Raw genomic sequence first — 23,741 nt, forward strand, 5'->3', positions numbered from 1 at the left:
CTATATTGCATAACGATACGTCCGGTAGTACTCTACGGGTATGAGTCCTAGACCATACTAACGGAGGATAACAATGCATTCGTTGGAATCCATGGAGATGGAGAATGAACTACGAGCTAGCTGAGCTGTTTGGAGGTGCAGATATGCTAGTCGATTCATGACCCACCGCGAAGATGCTCATCAGCGACCCGTTCGGCACGAGGCATAGAGGAGCTCAGCGAACTCGTTCACTCAATCAGATGGAGTCGAACCTGTCGGAGACCGGATGGAGCGATGTATGCAACCATAGGCCGGGTTTCACACGGCAGGATCGGAGTTCCAATCCCACACATACCGTTCCCCCGTAGTGAGGATCGACTATTCAACTGCGTGGTGCACGACTAGTCTAGCAAGTCATTAAAAGGCCGGCGTAGCCTTAGAGGTCCTTAATCCACATCACTTTTGCGGGATTTTTTTTCTGATCGGTTACCATAAACAAACTATTTACCAATTCATTTATTTCACTATTGTGTCCCAATAAACGCAAATATTATCTTTTTCGTCTCACAACACCCTGTACACTACCGGCTAGGACGCGCAATATCCGGCAGCAAACAGTGATGTTTGCGAATACACATTTTCCGAAAATGTCATTTATGCCACAGCATATCTACCTGATTGGAAAATGAATGCAACAAACTGTCGGAGTTCATTCCCCCTTTTTTATTGTGTTGATAATGTAGTGTGAACTCTGTTTGTCGTCTATCCCTCCAAACATTTTGTCTGGGTGTGCTGGGAAGATGTTCTCTCGTTTTAACCCCTTTCGTGACAGCGGGTTTTAAACCGCTTCGTAACAGGTGTACTCACATGTGCGTTGGCATTCCGCAGCGCTTCTTCGCTTGTGAGATTTCCGAGGCCCCCGGGTTAGGATCCGATTTAGTAGTGGACACACAGTTTAAACACACTCCTTTCGCTGGGAAATCGAGTTAAAATGCTGTTTGAGCAAATCCCAGCGTCGCAGGGTGCTCGGCGGAAAGCTGCTGGAAGCGTTTATTTGCCAAACCCGGCGAAAGATTTGTTGACTTTCCTGGGATTCAATTTTATTTACCACCTTTTTTCCTGTTTTTCATTCCCGTTTTTTTTTCTCTCTCTCTCTCTCTCTCTCTCTCTCTCTTGCACACCACAGTAGAGAACCACTTGATGGGTGGGAATTACTTGGACAGATGGGTCTTTGATGACAGTACTTCCAACCATGGAAGTATGTCCAAACGAACCGTTCGGTTCGTTTTGGAGCTTGTCTGCCGACCGAAGAGAAGCGGACGAAACGCAAAGCGTGCCACTCGGTAAAATGGTAATCAATCACCGGAAAGATTGATTCGATTCGATTATTTGAAAATAATTTATTTTCCACCACTGCTGCCGGCGCACGGTGCGAGTGGACAGGATGCAAAGGTCCACCGAGGTTGAGCACGCCACTGTACTCTCACCGGGTTCTGGAGCAGGCTTCTTATTATAACAACATCTTCAGTCCCGGTTTGTCCGCATCATCCAAGCACCGCAATTTGTCCCATAGATCGCTGTTTGATTTTGTGCACATTCAATCAACCGAACACACACACACACGCTCGCCGAATATGATGTTTACAGACGCACACACTCGCCAGATGATACGGCAAGCTCGTCGGTTGGGTCCTGGTCCTACGCGAATTGATATAATTTTTTTCTCATTTTATCACTCAGTACAGCACGTGCAACCGCAGCAGCCTCTGCCACGGGTAAATGATGCGGCAACCGACCGAAAGCAAACTAATAATAAATGCGGTTGAGAATAGCAGCAAAACCCATTATAAAAAGAGGTAAACTAGAAACCGATGAGATGGTGCTACCATCTGTGCAGTTTGATTTCGGGTTAAAATGTTGTGTACTTTCAGGCTCAGCAAGGATTTACTGGTGTGAAACTATGAGCACAAATGGCAAAGAACTCTACAAGTGTCGTAGTAGAGAACCTACAGACTTTTCGAGACGAATTGGCAATGTTCAGAACGGATCTTTCTGTCACATTTTAACAAGACCGCTCAAGATGTAGTGAACGATTTACAGACAGAACCGTACAGAAATACGTCAGTTCTATAATTGCTGATAGGACTGTTGGTCAAAAACTCTACCTAAATGGGGTAATCATGAACCACAAAATAGATGTTGAGTTTCTGCTTCTGCTCCTTACTACAGACTCAGGAAACTTCTCCACTCGCTTTGAAACTTTGGAACTGTCAAGAAGTCCAAAACTTCGCCTGAAAAGTGCTGGTTGACAACGAAGCAGTGTACTCTGGAGAACCTTTATACGAGTCTCAGTACTCGTACACCCCTCTAAGACACGGATTTTCTCCAAAACTGTTACAAAACCCTCTTAGCCGCGTTCGAGAAGAAACTGCTCAGGAATTTCACCTGGACATAGGAGGCGATGCAGATCCAAGTTGGCATGGATTAATGACGTTAAAGCGTAACACCAGAATGGTCAAGATTGTCGGATGACGTCACTAGATCGTGAACAGTTCAGGGAGGATTTGTATGGGCTAAGATCGCGGCACGGTTGTACCGTCTGATAAGTAAGACCTTGAGGTCACAATCCACAATCCAACAACAACTTCCAGCTGTTTGTTTAAAAAACCCAAAAAATCAATTCCACCATACATTGACGTTTAATTCACTCCAAAGCGCTGTTGGTGTCCCATTTATAACTCTATCCTAACCGTACTGTCAGATCACTAGTCCCACGTACACAATCTAAGCCATTCGCGACGCTTTGAGAGCGTGTCAAAAGCGGCACCAATAAAGAGATCAGTCTTCCATTAGAAGGTGCAAATAAGGCCGAAACTACCAGCACCGAAACAGTAACTTCCCCTTCAATCAGGATGACGCTTACACACACACACACAGTTCACAGTTCACGGTTTAAATTATCCGATTGTCGGCAATAGGCATTCCCTTCTGCCTTAAAACAGTGGCTCCGCAACAGTTTGAGCGTGGCGAATCAATTATCTCCGAGTCTTCACGGTACGCCCGAAATAGACTCGGCGCCCTACAGTGACAACTCAATTTCCGTGTCCACGCATTACACGGTGCCACGGTTACTGAAGCTTCTGAGAAATAGTGCTGAGCCTAACAGTGTTGCAACCTAACAGAGGCTGCAATTTCCCTGTCGAGCGTTCACTGCGTCGGTTTGGGTGAACTGGTGTAGTAATTAAGCATTGCCTTATCGGGCGGACTGCGTTTATCGTGTTGACGATGTTGCTGCTCACTGACTCGCGTGTACTCGATGGATGGTTGATGCGTTTCATTATAACTACCATCACCACATGCAACCGTCGTACGATTGATTTCAACGCACCATTGAAACTTACCTGTGCGGTATAATAAGTGCGTCGTCCCAACCGAAACAGTGGCCCGCTATCGGTCGACTAACAGAGATATGTGCGGTCGAATGGAAATTAACTGATAATTGGCGTGCTCGCCCCATACCATTCGGTCTGCTCGTAGGCTTCCCTTCTCGCCAGGACACTGTAAGAGACGCAGTGAAGAAGAAATCTCCATCCACGCATAGATGCGCCCATCTGGATGCTCTTCCGCGTCCACTGCAACTCCTCAGGATTAACGGGCTAGTTGTGCATTGGCACCGTAATGACTGCCCACCATTTTTCTTTCGCCCTTCCTCAAGGTAAGTCCTTCCTGATGCAGTTGAATGCGAGGCTCATAAATGCAGTGTACACCGCCCACCGATCACGATGATGCGTGCTGCGTACAGCAACCAGTGCGAATGATTGGTAATTAACGGATAAATATTTGAGAAACCGATTATCAATACATCATTTGCGAGGAAAATTAGCGAATTTACGGAGCGTCTGCCATTACCTGGACTTACCCTGCCGGGGGTATCTCTTTCGCGCTTGGTTCACAGTATTGAAGCGCATTGATAATCGGTTCGGGGCATCCTGTTGAGCGCGGTGCTTGTGTGCGTGTCGCGTATTGAATTATAAATAAAAGATGAACAGAAACGGATTATATCCGAAGCCTTTGTTTCGTTTACAAATAAGCGTTAATGTGTATGTGAGTGTATGGGAGGGGTTGGAAGAGGGGGTGTACCTGTTTATGAAGGTGGGAATTACGTGCATTTTCTTTCCGTTGCATCACATTACGCGATATGTAATGTGAGCTAGCATGTCCTAGCTCACATTCATCATATACAAGTAATTATGAATTTTTATGTTTTTTTTGTAGTTTAAAGGCTCAGAATTTGAAGTAGGAATATGCAGTCAAGAGAGAAATAATGTTCAAGATTTATAAAACAAAAATATCAGTAAATGGAGGGGCATCAATATTGCGAAAAAACTAAAGACTTCCTAGAGTGCTGGTTCTTATGACTAAGTTTAGGCCGTACCAATGGCGGATCCCGACTTGAGGCGACTTGATGGGAATGATTAAGAGCATGGACCAATAAGACCTCTTAGACTCTAAAAATCTCTAGGTAGATAAGGCCCTTGGAGCGGTCCAGTGCTATGAGGTGAGATTTCAAGTCCCATAAGGAGCGTTCCGCCGTAGTGAGGACTGACTATCCAACTACGAGCAGGAGTATTCAGCCACCTAGGGTCCTGACAGCTGTCTCGTGTAAGAGGCCTGGTTCAGGAGTCCCTTGTTGGGAGTTTCGCAGTACTACAGGGGTCTTGGTGCAGCATAACAATGCCTACAAGCCTGATGTTTATCGTCGTTAAGCTTAAAGAGTTTCTCATCGGAACGAAAACTTACGTACATATTATTTTCTTAACCAGCGCTAGAAATAAGCTTTAAATTTACAATCTAACCAAACGAAACCCATCTCACAAAACTTACTGCTAGCAGAGAACGACCATTCCGATAGTTGCAAACGGTTCACCGCAGCAGTTCCTTCTTCTCGAAATTTCAACCTGTTCCGCAGGCAGTTTACTGTGAGACGGAATGCGGTTAAAATGTCTGGCGTAAACCACACATGCCCGCAAGCCCGAGACAAACTCAGACACACAGACACCTCAGTCGACACACCTTGGTTCTACCAATTGGCAAATCAAAATGAAAATTGAAACATCTGAAGAGTTCGGTTTTACGGTGCCAAATGCCAAAGCCCGTGGAAACAGTGCCATAAACCGACCACCGATCATCGACAGTTCGGCCTTCGGCACCCAGAAAAAAAAGGGATGTTGTTCCACTTGGTCAGTAAAGTTTTTTCTCCACCACCGGTTGGCAGACGCATGCAAGAGCAAAGTGCCCACGGCGACCAATCCATTCCCACATCCATTTAAATGCTACAACCTTACCCACCGATACCCTCCAGTGTCACCAAACGTAGCCTTACCCCGACAGTGAACCTCCTAGAGCTTGCTTGGGTTTCGGTGAAATGCCAAGGGGATCAGGATATGGAAAAAAACCCGAAGAAGCAGAATTTAGTGCGGGCAAATGGAGGCACCTAGTAGCGGAATAAAAAAGTTAAGTCGTCCGGAAAATTAATCTCACACCATTTTTCTGGGCCCTTTGTGTGGCTGTGTGTCTACGTGTGTTGGTTTCCCTTCTTCTTGGTATGCTTTTTTTGTTGTTGTTGTTGCCTCTGCTCGTTGCTGTTGCGGCTCGTTACCCTACCGGCTCCTGGAGGGTAATGGACGCGCGTCTTCCTTTTCTATCTCGAAATGAAATCACAATCAAATTGCTGTAGATTGTCATCCTTCACACATTCACACTCACACGTACATGCCCATGCCCTAAGTGTCCTTTCGCGTGGAAATCCACCGGAGGTCGGTGAGAAACATGGAGGAGCCTGCTTCTTACAAATCCAATTTGTTATTATACTTTCACCGTGCTCGTTGTGCCATCCCTTCCCACCGAAAACCACTCAAAAAAAGGACATTTTCCGTACCACAGCAGTGGGTGGGTGTGTGTGTGTGTGCGTGGATGAAAGGGAAAGAGTGAGAGAATCGCTATTATCCGTGGCACGCTCTGGAAGGCAGCGCCGGAGTGACCCCTCAAGAAATTTTATTTTTATTTCACTTTGTTTATGGTTTTAAGATGGCTACAGACGATCGGTTTTCTTGACGGTTCAACTTTGACCGGATGTCAATTCGAGCATGTTGCGCTATCGGGCGAGTTCCAACCGAACGCTTAATCCTGGACTAGGGATTTGCTCTGCTTCGGCGGTGTGCTCTTTACAGTATGTATTGTCTGATCGTTTGATGCCTGATTTTTTCTTTCCACTTTAAATTAGGTTGTATCGACCTTCATTCAGTTGTCTTTTTATGAGTGAGATGTCACCAAGGACCGAGCAGACAATCCTAATCAATGCAAGGCAACGAAAATAAAATAATACTGAAATCATTCTCATGACGTGATCTACTGGGCCGACTTCACTCACTACGACTTCTTCTTTATCGGTCCAGCACTTGGTCAGACAGGACATCGTATCTCTTCTGAACCTTCTTTCCGCACGTAGAATTGACTATCCACCTAATAATAGCTAAAAAATCCAGGAAGCCATCAAACGACTGTCAAACACCTTTCAAGAGTTTAGAGCCTAACAAAAAGCTGGGTACCGGATAACCAGCCAAGACGGGATTTGATACCGGGCTCACCATCGCCATTCGCATTATGTCACCAGACTGCCCCACCAAGTCAAGCCAACAAGACGCAAACCATCAGAAGTGTACAGCCCCGTACATCAGCACCGAAACGAAACCAATCAAATCCAACATTCCAAATTAACATCGCAAATAAAGCGGAAGAAAACAGATTACGGGACACACGCACACAAACGCACTGAAGCTGATAAAGTGGGTAAAGATGTTATCTCCCATTTAAATAATATTATCCCCAACTCCGGAGCCGATTAAAGCGGTCGTCCTTGTTTGTCCGGGCTAGGTTCGCTCCGGCTAGGTGTCATCAGGAACAGGAGAGGCATGAAGACATTTAGAGTTGTACGTTCCGGCGGTGTTAAAAAAAAAAACGCCTCAGAAAAAAGGGGTGACGTAGAAGATCAGGGGTAGCAAAACGAGTCCTCACAATCGAAGGCCAGCCGAAATGTACCGCAAATGAGAAGGGGATGGTTTTGGCAAATAGGCGAATCGATTCGCAATATAACAAAAAAAAAAACCCACGAAAGGTGTCTTTAAGTACTGAAGAGGAGCAGGTGCCGTAGATGTATCGGTATCGGGGTTTCTTCCTCAAGAGTTTCTCAAGATGATGATGTCATCCTACTAGCCTGCAATGAAGAAACTACCCCTTTTACTTGAAGGGTAATAAATGCAGTAATAAGCAATCTTCAAAGGGGTAACCACACACACACACAATGGAGGATCTGCGTATCTGTAAGCAAAACCGTTTATTTCATCGCCATGAAACTGAGACAACCGGCCTCTTCTTTCTACCGCAACCCTGCGACAAGCGATCCGCAAATATAGCTTGTGAATAAAATAGTTAAATCCCTAACGGCAAGCCTGTTACGTCATTGCCCACAAGCACGAAAAAACACAGATGGAGTAGTATTGTCTAAGTAATGTTGCTTAAACCTGCCACAATAATACAACACAATGTTAGCGATATACGTGTACTATATACGGTAATACATGACGATTCGGTAACGGTAACTGCAAAACGGTTGTAAATGGTTAAGGAACGCAAACCTATATGCCTTTCAGCTGTAACGTAACGCATCCAAAAGGGGATCAAAAAAATCTAGCTGGATGGATGTGAGGAGCAAACGGAAATGGTAGGACACACCAACCAATGCTCCTGAACTAAGATAAGTGCGAACGGTAATATAAGCTCACGTAGGATCTGCGGTAAACGGAATGGCAAGGGGGACCGCCGAACTTCAACGCAGGAATACTCGGAATACGCTTTAATGGGTAGCGCCTACTATATGGACTACTTAGACTGCTACACTGTGTCCTGCCAAAATACTGCAAGCTGTCGTGTAAACACGCGCGTCCTACTGTAATATGCGGCCACTCTACTCTACTCGATCGCCTGCCACTGCTGGCTGGAATGCTATATGTCGTCCATGCTATCCTCTGCCATCATCTGTTGTTCACTACATTATTTGTGTAAGCAACTATCGGGGTGGTGATGGTATTACTACCGGTACAACTACAACCGCCCGCGTCTATAAATCTCACACTTCTAAATAGATTATTTGAACGTTTTTGTTTTGTTTTTTTACTATTTTCTTGTTTCCTGTTGTCCACTTTGGCCTGTAGGCATGCTGGCTATCTGTCTCGTTTTCGTGCCATACACAACGGTACGCTATACATAATTGACTTTGGTATTTCTTTTTACTGTCTGTATCCCACTCCCGTATCCCGTGAAGCTCAATTACAATGTTCTATCTGTAGCGCTTTGTTTGTTTGCTAAGAATTTTTGCATTGCGAACTGCCGTGCAAAATATGGTTCTAATTATAGTTCCTGTACGATAGAATGATTTGGACAATTTTGTCTAATATACGATAAATAACAATACTGCCGATAATTATAATATACTTGAAGCGTTTTACTAGCGTCTTCGCATCTCAAGACGAAATCATCGGTGTGCCATCCTCCCAGCAGCACAACAATTTCGTTGCAATTCGTAATGCTTTTCTTTTTTTCCCACAGCAGGATTTTTCTCTGTGTTTGGTTGTTGTTATTTGTTTTCCATTTAGGAAAAGGAAAAAATCACAAATCATGAGCGCAAAAACAAAAATCTGTAAAAAGAACAAGCACGATAACTCTTCCACAAACTTCCATTTGTATGCAGAAGTTCATGATATCGGGCAAGGTTTAATGCCGTCGTCTAGCAATCTAATACACCTCGGCTTTTTTTTTTCGATGTAACAGGTGGGTGTAGATTAGTTGTTGTCCTGATGCATAGGATTGCGGCACAAAAGCAAACATGTATTGAAAAAACACATGTATTTGTTCATTAGATGATGAGTCATAGGCCTTTATGATGGGTAAAAACACTGTTGAAACTGTTCGCCCTCGAAGGCAATCAAGTTGAAAAAACAAATTTAACTCAAAAATCCTTTTATCGTGATTAGGACTACGACCTATCTACCCACATGTTATCACGCCTCCTTTTCTATCCATCCGTGTGGCTGGATCATCCAGTATCATACTCAAAAAATTATTGAGAGCCCACCTGAGGAGCCTGGAGAGTCCAACGCTCTTCACAATAGTGGAGCCATTATCACTAGAGCCCATTAAAAATCTTTCTGAGCATCCCAGTAGTGTACTGTAATGTCAAGTCAACGGCTTCATGCATAACGAGCTGGATGATTTCATCATTGAAACAAACAAACCCTTGGTGCTAATCAACCCACCCTGTTATCGCAATAAATTATTTTGTATCTGTTAATACAGCTTTGGCATTTGCAATGTAAGATATTTTGGATAAGGAATAACGCACAACGTGGCAGCCTTTTGTGCTTCCTGACAGTTTGAACGCGCAATGAAAATACTGATGAGACCACGATAATAACAAGAGATCGACCAGGAACGAACCTTAAAGGTAATGGTGCGATATAATACGCTTCCGTCTATCTTTTGTGCTTCGAGCAATTGATCAATCGGTGCGCAGTCGGCTTAACACTTCCTAACTGAATTTCCAAACGTTCTAAATGTGCTAGCCATCATAACTCAAGTTGCCGGAACTTCCTGGTCGATATCAGCAATATTGCAGCGCAGCGAAAAATTGATGTTCTTCTGAGCGTAAAACAAAATGGAAGCATTACTGCATGCCCTGCTGGTGGCGTTCATAAAATAGCAAAAATCTGTAGACCTCACCACCGTTTCTAGGCGTTCACAGTGCAATCAGCTTGGTGCGACAGCTGGCCTTTTCCCATTTTTCTTCCAACTGTTTAATTTCCGCAAAAGCGGCACTGGTGCTCCGTACCGGTGCGACTGGACTCTGCAAGAAGAACGAGAAGAATACGATGTGAAAAACTTGCAAAACGGTCCCACATTCTCCTACAGCCGACCCTTACCTTCACAGCTATCTTCCTCGGGTCCAGATTGGCACCGAGCGTTTGCAAACCCTTGCCAATGTTGGACAGCGGACTGGTAAGTTTCTTCAGCTGCCGCAAAGCATTATCACCACCACTGGCCGGGGCTTGCAGATTAAGGCTCATGTTGCGTCCGTGCCGGGTCGGTTCACCCTCCATACCGCCGGTCGCACCGTCGACGAAGATTTCGGGCGTTGGGCTGCTGACGCGAATCGGTGACGCACACTCGAGCATACCGACCGGCATGTTGATGTGATCCGTAACCGACGATATCGACATCGTCGAAAGATCGGACGACATCTTGGCGATACTGTCCTTCTCCTCCAGCACGTTGCTAGCCGAGCCGACGTCATCTGGATCGTTGCTCGAGCCACCCATCACGATACCGACCGACGGTAGAAACACGTTCTCGTTGTACAGTGGATTCTGTTCGACCAAATCTTCCGGCTCGTAAATGCTGGCACATTCCGCTTCCTCCGACTCCGAGCTGGACCGTTCCATCTTGTTCCCACCGGTGTACGCCGAACCGGGCCGCAATCCTCCAACCGTGCCAGCCTGACCACCACCGAACGAACCGACCGAACCGCTTGAACCTTCCCGTCGGCCGCTCTTGCTACCTCCCTGATCCGCCGGCGGTTGGTCCTGGTCCTTTTTGCTCCCTTTACCCTTTCCACTGCCGGCCGACGTTCCACGCCCTATTTTGCTCGCATTAAGTGACTGGCCAATTTTCGAAAACTGACCCGCCATATTGCTGAACGCTTTCGAGCCCATCTGCACCAGCTGCGACTCGGACAGATTGCGCGGTATCCCTGCCGGTACGGACAGCAACGTGCGGCTCTTCCGACGCTGCAAGCTACCCCCACACTGGAACGCCACATCCAACCGACCACAGTTTTGCAGCGCAATCCGAAACAGATCCACGATCGCGGTAAGTGATTCGGTGATTTCCTCCGTTTTGCGTATCACTACCGCGACGTTGTTGAAGAAGCGAATGTTTGGCGAGCGGAACATGTGAAAGTAACCGTCCACACCGTCCACCGAGTAATTTAGCCGAATGCACAGATGGGCCGGCGCTGGACCTTGGAACATTTTGTTGTGCTGAAACAGGCCCAACTCGATCAGAGTGATGCTTTCCAGCGGCACGTTCTCGAACCGTACGATCTTGTCCAGGTGCGAATCGTACTCGGCGACAATGTAGCAATCGTCCGTAAGAATCAGTATGGTGTCCACTTCCGTTTCGCTCGGATCGCCGGTACTGAAGGGGACGTGATATGTGTAGAGGAAAAGAAAAGCAGACCACAAGGTAAATTAGGTGCGGTTGTATTAACACCTTGCTGAGGCATCATGGCAACAGTAAATAAACGACAGTTATGAAATAATGCTTTTATTATTAACGTTTTGCGCACTCCACACTAGTTGCAATAAAAAAGTTCTAACTACACGCTAAGCTGTTTGCATACATGCAGGCTGTTAAAGGAGAATCATTGAAAAATACTACGTTGATGGTATGAGATGTACAGTGAACGGTTTTACTGTAACTCTATTAATAGATAAACACATAACAAACAAACCAACTCAAGCTTCTGGCTCTTTGGAAGAAAAAATACGCTTCTGTTGCTCTTTGTTTTAGGGCGTACTGTGACATGCCGTCAGAGAGCATACACCACTCGCGATAAGCAACGATCGCCATACGGAATCTAAGAGCTACAACTAAACGCATGTGTTTCATGCTTTATCTAAGCGTGAGTAATCATTACGATGTAATGTTCGAGTTTGTAGGAGGAAGTACAAACAACTCTCCACAATACAGCTTTGGAATTTCAGATAATTGTAACAATAATACTTAACCATACCTGAAAGGCCTCACATCTATCACACACACGAACGGTGAAGAAAAAGAAACTATTCTCACGCCCTTACCTTGGATCTGCGTCGATCAGACCCCACGCACCGACCGGCAGCTGGGCCGTACCGAGCAACAACCGTCGACAATCTTCGACCAGCAGACGTGCATGTTCCGCACCCTCCAGCGCGTCCGTTTCATCGGTCGCGGCAGTCTGGCTGCCACCGAGCGCCGACACCGACTCGGGCGAAACGTTATTACCGAGCATCATATCGATCGTTGCCTGGCGGTACGTGTCCTTAAATCGGGCCAGATAGTAACTAGATTGGATGGTGAGAGAAAACAGAAAGAGAATGTGCGTTTGCAAGGTTAGCCAAAATTGACAAAAAATTCATTTTTTTTTTTTGTGTCGCAATCTATACATCAGAACTACAACTTATCCATCCACCTGTCATGCCACCATTTTTCATTACAAAAGACGAGTATTTATAACCAAATATGGTACAGTTTTACAACACGTCGGGACTCTAGACTGTGAGTAGATGTGACACAACCTTAACAAAGAAAAAACTGCTTTTATACTCCAAGAGATTTACCGTCGCGACAATAATCAAATTAATCGTGAAAACCCTGTTACAATTTACTCTTCCCTTTTACAAGGAAATGAAGCAAACCCATTAACCACCATTAAACGCCATTCTAACAATGTTTTACTCCTTGCCTGAGTTAGTTACACAGATCCTATTTGAACTACTCCTAGTAAAAGAATGGATGCAAAAACAAACAAAAAGACAAACGGAAATAGAAACGCGCACCTGGCACTGAAGACGACGTGCTCAAGCAGCACCTGTTCGGACGACATCTGGCCATAGTTGTAGTACGTCAACGGTACCGGACCGGACGGTTTGAGCGCTGTAGCGGCAATACCGGCGACCACATCGCAAATGTCATCCTCCAGGATATGGTCATGCTCGCTCAGCTGACCCTGCAGCAAATCTATGCAACTCTGCCGGAACGTATCGGCGAAGTGTTGAATGTAGTAGCTGCGCGGGGTCCCGTTCGATCCATCGAGAACAATAAAAAAAAAAGTCCGGAAAGCGAACATGGCAAAGGAAAGCAAAAGCAAAGGCCACAGTTCGATTCACAGCCCCAAAACGAGATTCGATGAACGAACCGTATTTGCCGGGTGTTCCGTGCGGTGGAAGGCGATTAAAAGTCAGAGACAAAACATACACAATGTTTAGTAGTTTGTTTTTTTTTTTTGTGTGAATGTTACTTTGGCGGACATTTTTAAACATACGTCAAAACTGACGGGAAAAATTATTCCTCGAAAAGTAGAAAAAGGATTTCATCAAGCTTTGGAGAGTTTTTTTCCCGTAAAAAGTGTTCTAATTTTAAGCACCCGTAAGGCTGGTAACACTCACCGATTAGCAGAATTCATGCCATCCTTCATGATGCCGGAAATCTTTCGCTCCCCCGTACGCGTATAATCACCCTGAGATGAGAGTAAGAAATTATTCATTTAACCATCGTTTCGATGACCAATAAGTACACCCTACTTCCATAACCACCAACATCCGGGTAGGTGGTCATTGAAATAAAGGTTAAAATGTGTTTTTTTTTTGTTCTTTGTTGCATTTGCTAACCTTGAGTGCATTTGTTCCTGCGTACTGCCGGCTGATGACATCACCATTGTTCGCCCACAGCACCATGAACGGTGCCTTTAGGGCGTCCGGCAGTTGCGAGTACGGCATCGCAAGACCAAGCTTGACCAGCTGCGATTCTAGTACCGCCTTACCGATGGCTGTCTGCACTACGTTTGTCCGATCGAGACAGTCCATGCAGTTCACCCGGAACACACCTTTCTGGTTGCAGATTGGGCCATTGTTATCGCGCCAATGAAATCCCATCGCACCCGCTTCCGGCGCGAGAGATTCAATCAGCGAGGAAACATTTTCGAACCGCATTCCACGGCTGTTACATTCCGGAGAGGGAGAGAGAGAGTTTTTGTCATACAATTAGTTACAAGGTTTTTTTTTTACAAAACTTCACAGACTTACCAATACTCGTGAAAATCGAATGTTACGTATATTAACCGTTCCGAGTTGTACTTCAGCACGTGGTTCGCGTAAGCGTCACCGATGATCTTTTCTTTGCCACTTTGCTCCACCAGATTGATGATGCAAATCGACTGGTAAATGCTTAGCTCGCCATCGAAATGCTTCTCGAACGCTTGCTGCGTGTCCGCCTCATCCCGGTCGAGGCGTGGCGGTGGCCGATACTTGTAACCCGGCTGACTCCAGTACACCGGTACCGAACCGCGCACCTGTGTGAACGATATCTGATGCTGGCGCAATGACAGTACCTGTTCCGTTTCCACGTAGTTTGCACAGTTGCCGTGTTCATCCACACCACGACGCTTGTACCGCGTACCGGCCCGATTCCGCGAACGACGTGAGACGAGCGCCAGCGTAAAACATTCATTCCCAATGACGCACTGTTCGACTTGCACGAACCCCTGTATGATTGGCAGCACCCAGGAGTCTGCCACAGGTCCGTCTACCACCTTCAGCAGCTCCGCCAGCATCGGTTTGTTCCAGTAGAATCGATCGTCCGGCGGTGCTCCCCGGCGTTGCAGATTATTCGTAATATCACAGTTAGGACTATAGTAGAAGCTGTCCGTATCGTCGAAAATTTTGTGCAGCTCGTCGATGACACGCTTCTCGATCCGTACCGGATCCTTTACCACCAGGCTAACGGTCGACTTTACCTGGCTGGTAGCGATGGCGGCCGCCTTCTCCGTCGTGTTGCGGATAGTACTTCCGGCACTCTTTACCGCACCCCAGGTCTTGTTCACCAGGGCCGAACTTTCAAACAGACGGCTTTTGGGGGAGGGATGGCCTTCCGGTGGTACCGTCGTACCACCACCACCGCCCGCCACCGCCGGTGCTATTTTGACCGCCTGGTTGGTGTTGTGCTTGCTGCAGCCGAGTAGCAGCGTATCGGCCCCATCCGGTCCCAGCACGGCAATACTCTTGATCTTGTACACCAGATGCGGTGCGTACAGTACACCAACCGGTACCACCTCCTTGATCACGATCAGATGCGGTTCCAGCACACCCTGTAGTGCAATCGTGCCGACAATACCGTGCGTCACACCGATACACTCGATATCGTCCACCGATGACAAATCCCATCCTGAAAGGAGGAAAGAATGATACATATTAGTTTCCATTGCTGCCGAAACGTCGTCCTGGCGAACTTTCCCTTCATTTCACACGTCCTAGAACCGAATCGGATCCGTGGGTACGTGCCAGAAAACCCATCACTAGTGTGCAGTCACACACCCATACTCGCACACACACACATACCGCACTTTAGTTGAAATTCGGAAGAATATCGATTCCACCAGAGGCTCCGTTCCTTCCGCAGGAAGATGTAGTGTGTTTCGGTTTGAAACACTTCCATTGCCATTGCTGCACCGAGGAATCCGGAAATCGACGAGGTCGGTAAAAAGCAGACGGACGAACAACAAGTGCAGCACAAGTTGTTAATACGGAACCAGCCACTGGCACTAGCAGAGATGATTCATCTAAAGCAGGAAGTGGGGTGACCGTCGTCGTATCGTCCGCTCGAAACAATCTATTGATTGCAGCGGGTTTTGTGACGCACACACGGGCGCACACACGGAGATAGTGTTTCTGCAACAAAACACGCAACAACAACACGCATGAAAGGCAGAAAAAAACAACACAAACAAAACAGAGATTTGCATTGGTGTTGTGCGCGCAAAAGCTCCACACAATGTTGGGCGCGTAGAGAAATTAAAAGGATTTTTATGATCAACATACTTACAACGTGTAGCTGGTGGAAAATAACACACTTTACGAGACAACCATCACCACACCAGCGACGGACTACACATTTAAATTGGGTGAAAATTGTATGAATTTTTCATCAAGTATGCTCTGGAGGTGTGTGTGTGCGTGTTTGGTGCAGCGATGGTTGTTTTCACTGGCGTACTGAACAAAAGGAAGTTCACAATGTAGCATAAATATGCTACGCTATGTTCACATACGCTAATAAGGTCGGGATAGACGACGTTAGTCGAAATCCCAAGTAACATCCCGAAGTTTTGCCGAAGTCTACGCACACTCATTCACCAAGTCTACCACACTCATGCAAGGGGGTAAATTCTCATTTACCCCCTTGTATTGAGCACCAGCAGTATGAAGGCGAAGGACAGCTTGCTTTCTTCCTTAGTCCTGTAGGAGAATAATCCACCCAAAACGGAATCGAAAGCGAGATCGGGCGTATTTGGGAGTCCATTTTAGAAAAGCCTAATATCAATTCAAAAAATCCATTCCCAAAGCAAAATCCCTAGAGTGTTTTTTGATGTTTTTCCCTTTGCCTGTCCTATCCCTAAATTAGATTTTTTTTCCATCCGAAGAATGATTTAGGTGTAAGCAAGGAACTGTGTGCAAATTGTACTCACCTAAACAATTATCAAACGAACATAAACATTTTTTAACTGGGTTTTTTTTGCGTTTGTCTGTTTTCTTTGGACAAAATGACAAAGTAAAAATAGTGGTGCGCTTTTAAAAATACACTCTCGAGAACTATTGGAAACAAACCCGGTTATACAATTTCCTGCTAAAAATAGCAACCGCAACCTAGTTAAGCCTGTAAGCCCACCTTAGTTACAGTTAAGTGAATAAGAGTTGTTGTTTCAATTGCCAGACGTACACCGTTGCCAAATTTTAGGCGTACACGCGACTAAAACGCGAGGCCAATAGAATTGAATTGAGGAATAAAACGTAGACAAATACGGCTATGATCTTGAGGTGGTAGAGTTCTATGCCACCGGAGGATGCTAATGCACCCTGAGCAGACAGAGAAGAAGAATTTTCAATGGTTCTAAAAATCACAGTTATTCGACCAGCCATATAGATGCTCTTTAATAAAAAGCATTTGTTGATCATCAATTACCACAGCGAGTGATAAGCTCATTATCGATCAAAAACCACAAGTAAACAGATAATAATCCTTGTTCTTGTAAAAGGAATATATAGGCCATTAATGAAGTCGTCAAACAATTACAATACCTATTCCTAACCTCGTTGAACCAACTGTGAAGAAGACGATAACATCGAAAAGAGGGAAGAGTTACCAACACATCTTTATTTCTGTGTAAACAGCATGATTGCACCTCTTCTGTTTCATAATGCTACGCACTCTTCATAATGTCATTACTGTGTTCAAAACCTTCGTGTTGTCGGCTTGGTTCGGCAAAGGTATGACATTATGAAGAGCACGGAGCATAGTGAAACAAAACGGGATGCAACGATACTGTTTACACAAAAATTCGCAAGTGTGCGTAATTCGTCCATGTTCGTGAACTGAATTGGAAATCACGAATGAAACTTTAGGAATGGGTATTGTAATCATACGAAAACACAATTACAAATCTTACAGTGAAATGCAAGCTTGAAATTTCGCAAAAAAAAATCAGTCGCTTAAGAATAATGTCATCGTGAATTTGATTATTGAAGAACACAAAATTTTAAAATGAGATGAAATGCTTATTAATTCATAAATTATATTATCTTTTCATTTTCTTTGTTCCAAAGCTTCATATGAATATTTTCAGTCGTATTGAGGGTGCAGCTTTCAATTGTAATTTCTGAGATACAGTTACGTATTTTAGCTATGCGTAAAAGTAACGAAAAAACCCATAAGCCGCTCTAAACATTTTACGCAATACGTCGATCACAGGTAGAACATATAATAAGAGCTACAGTGCGTGACAAAAAAAACTACGTTATGGTTGCATGTCTGTAAGAAAGCCCTTTTGGTAGAAATTTATACAACTTGTACATTTGAGTTGAGATAGCAAATTTAAGGGCGGACGATTAATCGATGAGTTTCATTGGTCCATAATAGAACACTTTTATTGACACTTTATTGGCATATTTTTCAAAGAGCAAAAAAGACTTTATCTTGTTCAAGTAAAATATATTCATTCTTCGGCATTGTCAATTTTACTACCTCTACCAGTCAGTGCAGATGAATATACCATTCTTTATACAAATTATTTCATTCTTTTTTATATGTATATAGAATTCAAGTTTCGATTGAAAAAAAAACTAGTTTTGTTATACCAGGCATTCATGGTTCAAACATCAAACCAAACAAGCTTTCAATAAACGTTAACAACAGGAATGATCAAAGAAAGGCAACGGCAGCTAGGGGATTTTGTTTACATCTGGGATTTTGGGATCTGGGTTTACATCTGGGACTCCCGAATACGCCCGATCTCGCTTTCGATTCCGTTTTGGATGGATTATTCTCCTACACCTTCTCCTTCCTACTAAGTAAGAAAACAAGCAGGCCTTCGCCTTCATACTGCTGGTGTTCAATGCAAGGGTTGAATGAGGTTTATGATAGTGTGCGTAGACTTCGGCACAAAAACCAGGTTCATTCATTTTGGATCCTGGGATCGGCACTTACTCCATGTACCCCGACCTATACACATACGGTGCTGTGCAAAACAAACCAGAAATCGATCCGACATCTGTTAAACTTCACAACACCAGCACGGAGGCGTTGGCTGGTGGGAAATGTATTATTTTAGCCAAATATTCGATTTTCAAATTATTAATTTCGTACATATATGTGTTCTCTTTTTTTGTAGCATTAAAAACGTGTTGAAAAACGGAAATAATAATATTTGGTGCATTTTTCTAATATTTCGTTAAACATTATTTTGCCTTTCATTGGATAATGACAGCAGCGCCACTGCACGAACCAACTGTCTGTCATCTGTCACAGCAGAAACCGAACAAACGAAAGGAAAACGAAGCATCCTGTACATTCTGCTGAACTGTACCGTTTTCTTTCTTTGTAAGTTCAGTAAATTGTTTGTTCGGCTCGTGGTGCGCCATCCATCTTGTTCACGGTGTTCTGCAAACAGTTCCATCATGCTGTACCTCGAGGATTATCTGGAGAGTAAGTATCGATCGGTGCGGAAACGGTAACGAAAACAGATGCAGCCACACAGCGGTACACCTCCCGCGGAAGGCATGGCAAATGGCTTTTCGTTGATGTTTTTGTTTTTATTACCCTGTTTTTCCGTGAAATCCCAGTGATCGAACATCTGCCGCAAGAACTGCGCGACCGATTTACCGAGATGCGTGAAATGGATCTAAGTGTGCAGAGTAAGTTTTGCCAAGCGCCCGTCAGCAATGTGTACGATTTTGTTACCTTTATATCCCATTTTCTCCCTCCCGCTCTTCCTCATTGGCAGATAATACGGACGCGTTGGATAAGCGTGTCCGGGCACTGTTTCAGCAATGTCGCCGTGGGGAAATTTCCTCCCCGATGGCGGACGTCGAGTTTGACTCGATCCGCACCAACTACTACCGGGTGTTGGACGATTCGGACGAGAAGATCCAGCTGGCAGGACAGATGTACGATTTGGTCGAGCGTTACCTGCGCCGTCTCGATACGGAGCTGGACAAGTTCAAGTGTGAGCTGGAGGCGGACCACAACGGCATTACCGAGATACTGGAGAAGCGTTCGCTCGAGCTGGACAGCCTGACTAGCAATGGTGGCACGAATCAGAAGGAAAATCGCTTCTACGATACGCTAAACTCGCACGGTTCGAGCCACGCCAGCCGTTACAAGCTGAAGACGGAAAAGCGCCGTTACAGCGTGGCCGCCGGTGTGCCACTAGGATCGATCGAGAAACGTTCCGTCGTCGCCGGATCGTCGAAGCCGATCAGCAGCAGCAGCAGCAGCTGCAACAATTTGCGCCCCACTACACCGGCAATCATCACAACTGGTGGGCCTGTGGTGGCTGGCCCTGTTGTTGCTGGTGTCGCTAGCGTCGGCACTATCGGACCGGTTGCTGGTGCCATCAATACTGTGCACTGTCCACAGCCCGTGCCAGTAATGAATGCCACGCCGGGTACGGCCAGTGTGGCCGCCACGTACAACTTGCAGACGTGCGGTGCGGGCAATGCGATCGTTGCCGCCGCTAGCCAGGCCATTGCGCAGACGCAACAGATGCAACAGGGCCGCCGGACGGCCAGCTTGAAGGCATCGTACGAAGCTATCGGGGGTGTGGGTTCGCACGAGCTACTGCTCAACAGTGAGCTGGCCGGTGCGACACACAACGCGCTGCAGGCGGTCGAACGGGAGTCGACCGCATTTTCGAACCAACGGCGACAGAAGAAAAAGGCAATCGGTACGTCGCTCAGTTGTGGAAACTTGCGCACGAATTCCACTATGTTGGTAAATGCATCATCCATAGCTTCTATTTTGTCCGCACCCTCGACGAACGTACCTTCAATTTCTAGCTCGAATACAATAGCGCTATCGGCTGTAGTAAGCTCTACGCCGGTGCAGCAAAATCAACAGCAGCAGCAGCAGCAGCAGCAGTCAGGACAAACATCTTCCCAACAGCAGCCGCCATTTATACAACAACATACGCTCAATCATCAGCTGCCAGTTCAATCGCAACAGTTGCTTATTCACGCTAACACACCGGTGTCGCTGCAGCATCCGATGCAACCGGTGATGCAACAAATTTCGCTGTCGCAAGCACAAACCCCACCGAGTGTGAAGCAGCAGCAGCAAGTACTGCCCGGCCAGGGACAGCAACAAATTATTAATCAGCAGCATAAACCGGTTCAGCTCATGTCGGCGCAACATCGCATGCCGTCACGGCAGTTTCAACAACTGCAACAACAGCAGCAGCAGCAGCAGCAACAGCAACTGCAACAACAGCAGCAGCAGTTGCAGCAACAGCAGCAGCAGCAGCAGCTGCAACAACAGCAGCAGCAGCAGCTGCAACGTCCCCAAATATTGCAGCAACAATCGCAGCTACATGCAGTTCCTCATCAGCAGCTGCTGCAAGCTCAGTCGCAGCAGAAGCAACAACAACCACAGCCGCAACAGCCGCAACAGCTTCTTCAGCAACAGCAACAACAACTGCAAGTTTTTAAGTCAATACAGCACAATTCATTCCAACATCAAGCCCAACCACAACAACAGTCGCATCTGGTGCAGCAGCAGGTAGTGCAGCATATACAGCAACTACCGGTGCAACAGCAGCATCAGCTGCTTGATCATCAGCACAAAGACATACAACTGCAGCAAACGATGCAGCAACAGCAGCCGACCCAGCAAGTGTTACAACCACAGCCACAGCAATTACTGCAACAGCAACGGCAGCTGCTGTTACAGCAGCAGCCGCCTTTGCAGGTTGCTCAACAGCAATTGCTGCAGCTGCAGAACAAGCAGCAGCTGTTGCAACAGCATGCTGGGCAGCAAGCTGTTCAAGTCCTGCCGCAAACGCTCCATCCACAGCAGCCGCAACAACAGCAACCACAACAGTCTTTCTTGACGACCGTCACAACACCGACCACCAGTGCCGCGGTGGTGAATGTGCCGTCGTTCATGAACACGTTGATTACGAGCAATCCGAGCACGAGCACGAACATAAGCACTAACAGTACCGCCGGCACAACCGAGCCGGCTGTTCCCCTTGACCAGACGGCGGAAGGTGAATGGTTCGATCCGAACGAACCACGCTACTGTCTCTGTAACCAGGTGTCTTACGGCGACATGGTAGCATGCGACAATGAGGACGTAAGTAGATTTTTGAAAAATAATTTTCTATTAGGACTGGTTTTAGGAAAAGTGAATTTTCGTACTAATCGAATCCTTTAAGAATCCAAATCGAATCTCTTAAAAATCCTATTCAAAAGGAATCCAACTCGTATCGGATTGGATCCAATTTTTACCTCTTTCAACACAAATAACAAAACGGATGTGAAAAGTGGCTGCACACTATAGTGAGAGGTGACATTTAATGTAATGAAAGATAGAGTATTCCTATGAGAACGAATCTCGACAGCATCCAAATCTAATACAAACAGGATCGAATTGCAATAGAATCCTAATGGAATCCCAATCGGATCCAATCCGATTCGAATCTTCCCGAAAGCCATCGAATCTTTGGCATCCCGAAAGTGCCGACACTAATTTGGGACACTCACCAAATTAAGTACTAAATCCTACAAGCGTCAATCGAAGGACTCCTTAGATTGGTCGTTAAGGGAAAATATTACAATCATAGTAGAAATGCTGTAAAGATAATAGAAACTAATCTGTTTTCCTCTCCCCTTTCTCCTTTGCAGTGTCCGTTCGAATGGTTCCATTATCCGTGCGTCAATATAAGCTCATCACCGAAAGGGAAATGGTACTGTCCCCAGTGCAGTAGCTCCATGAAACGGCGTGCATCGAGAAAAAATTAATCCTTTTCGTGTTTGTGGATGTAGATGTGTATCGTGTTCGTGTTCGTATTCGTGTTGTTCGTGTTCGTGTTCGTGTTCCTGGATGTAGAGCGAGTGTTGGTGCACGGAAGGCTACACCTGCCATTATTGGCATGCAATATTATCATAAGTTCATCTAGCAATTGCTCAACCAAAAAACAGTGCATGCGTTGTGTGTGTATGTGCTGATTTGGATGTGCGCTTGGACTGATGATGTTGGGAATTTTAATTTTTTATTTTAATAATCTTACTATTTGTAGTTTAGCATTAGGTCACAATTTTAACCCCTTTTTATTTTTTTTGTTATAGTTACAGATACTTCCGTTAATGTCAACTAATCTACTACTGGCATAACGATCATGCAAATGAAAATGAATGAAATTAGGTTGGCCGAAGACGAAGACACATCCCGGGCGCTTGCGTTCGGATGATTTAGAAAATGTGAATTTTTTTTTCTCACCAACAAGAGATTCTGCTGCACGGTAGATAAAACATCATGTCAAAAGTATTTCAATACATTTGGTGAACATCTTACTGAAATAATGTATTTTTTTTTCAATTTATTACCCAGTCGATCGATAAACCTTTACTGCCCATGCGCAGGCAGGTTTAGAGGATTTGTCTCTATGGTCATTTTTTTTTTATTTTTTTTTTTTTCGGGACAGTAAACACTTCATTGAAGCCGTTCCACACAAAGTGCAACTCTGATTTTGCAAAAAAAAAATGCTGTGAGTTTTGTATGGAAATTTATCAAAAATCGATAGCATTTTAAGCGAAAATCAAGTTTGCGCATCGTGTAGACCACTTGTTACAGTGCGTAATTCTCACTTAGTGAGGAGATAATGAGGAGCGACACCTGCTTTTAAGTCAAAGCTGAAACCTACTCTTTTTAAACATCAAACCAAAGGGGTTGGGACGTGTGGGAGATGGAGAAGGGCAATTTTAAGTAAAAATTCAATCTTCGTGTGTGTGTGTGTGTGTGTGTGTGTGTGTGTGTGTGTGTGTGTGTGTGTGTGTGTGTGTGTGTGTGTGTGTGTGTGTGTGTGTGTGTGTGTGTGTGTGTGTGTGTGTGTGCGCGTATGTGTGTATCCAATTATTGTACAGTTTCAAATCGGAGTAACCGTTAATGATTTTGGGTGTGTATAAGCACTTGAAATAAAATATAAATGTATAGAATAACACACATTTGTAGTAGCAATAATTTGTAAAGTATAAGTAGTACAAGTTTAATTGTGGGCAGGTGTGCAAGCCTGTACAACCAAGATAGAATGCAGCGTATTGTAAAAAAAACCCTACGGGATACATTTATCGAAACATTTAATACAAAAATAAAACGGGACACGCGGAAGGGATAGTTAAACTGTGGTAGTATACTGAGTGTATTGCAATGATTGTACACATGTAACACGCTACCATATGCAACATTGTATTATATGCAAGTCTTCTGAAGTAGAACAGAACAAATGGCTCAAATGTTCCTCCTGCTAGAGCGTGCCAGCCAGCAGATTTTCAAAGGATAAAACCTTC

At 45.3% G+C, this 23,741-nt stretch overlaps 5 protein-coding genes across 6 annotated transcripts in view; 2 read left to right on the top strand and 3 right to left on the bottom strand.

The window, feature by feature from the left end:
- Positions 1-8,017, bottom strand: part of LOC126556132 (fasciclin-1) — a 353,811-nt gene extending 345,794 nt beyond the window's left edge. Inside the window, exon 1 of the mRNA XM_050211354.1 lies at positions 8,012-8,017. The gene's annotated coding sequence lies outside the window, so the exon portion shown is untranslated. The remainder of the gene's footprint in view (positions 1-8,011) is intronic.
- Positions 1-23,741, top strand: part of LOC126558010 (26S proteasome regulatory subunit 6A-B) — a 309,006-nt gene that overhangs the window by 266,216 nt on the left and 19,049 nt on the right. The window lies entirely within an intron of this gene.
- Positions 1-23,741, bottom strand: part of LOC126558163 (uncharacterized) — a 481,612-nt gene that overhangs the window by 109,855 nt on the left and 348,016 nt on the right. The gene's annotated exons all lie outside the window — the stretch shown is intronic.
- Positions 9,830-15,348, bottom strand: LOC126567435 (phosphatidylinositide phosphatase SAC2). Of its 2 annotated transcripts, XM_050223658.1 has the most exons (8): positions 15,246-15,348; positions 13,935-15,072; positions 13,521-13,848; positions 13,299-13,369; positions 12,690-12,917; positions 11,952-12,194; positions 10,014-11,286; positions 9,830-9,937 (listed from the first exon to the last, which is right to left on the bottom strand). In XM_050223658.1, the coding sequence occupies exons 1-8, from the start codon at positions 15,346-15,348 to the stop codon at positions 9,830-9,832; spliced, it is 3,492 nt and encodes a 1,163-aa protein (XP_050079615.1). The 2 variants fall into 2 exon arrangements, with proteins under 2 accessions (XP_050079615.1, XP_050079623.1); XM_050223666.1 differs by lacking the exon at positions 12,690-12,917 and having other exon boundaries at positions 15,246-15,344.
- Positions 18,848-22,196, top strand: LOC126568266 (uncharacterized). Its single transcript, XM_050224716.1, has 4 exons — positions 18,848-18,882; positions 19,020-19,091; positions 19,181-21,528; positions 22,080-22,196. Exons 1-4 carry the CDS (start codon positions 18,855-18,857, stop codon positions 22,194-22,196), a joined length of 2,565 nt encoding a protein of 854 aa, XP_050080673.1. The 5' UTR covers positions 18,848-18,854.

This window comes from Anopheles maculipalpis, chromosome X (assembly GCF_943734695.1).
Source record: "Anopheles maculipalpis chromosome X, idAnoMacuDA_375_x, whole genome shotgun sequence".
Classification (NCBI taxonomy): Eukaryota; Metazoa; Arthropoda; class Insecta; order Diptera; family Culicidae; genus Anopheles; species Anopheles maculipalpis.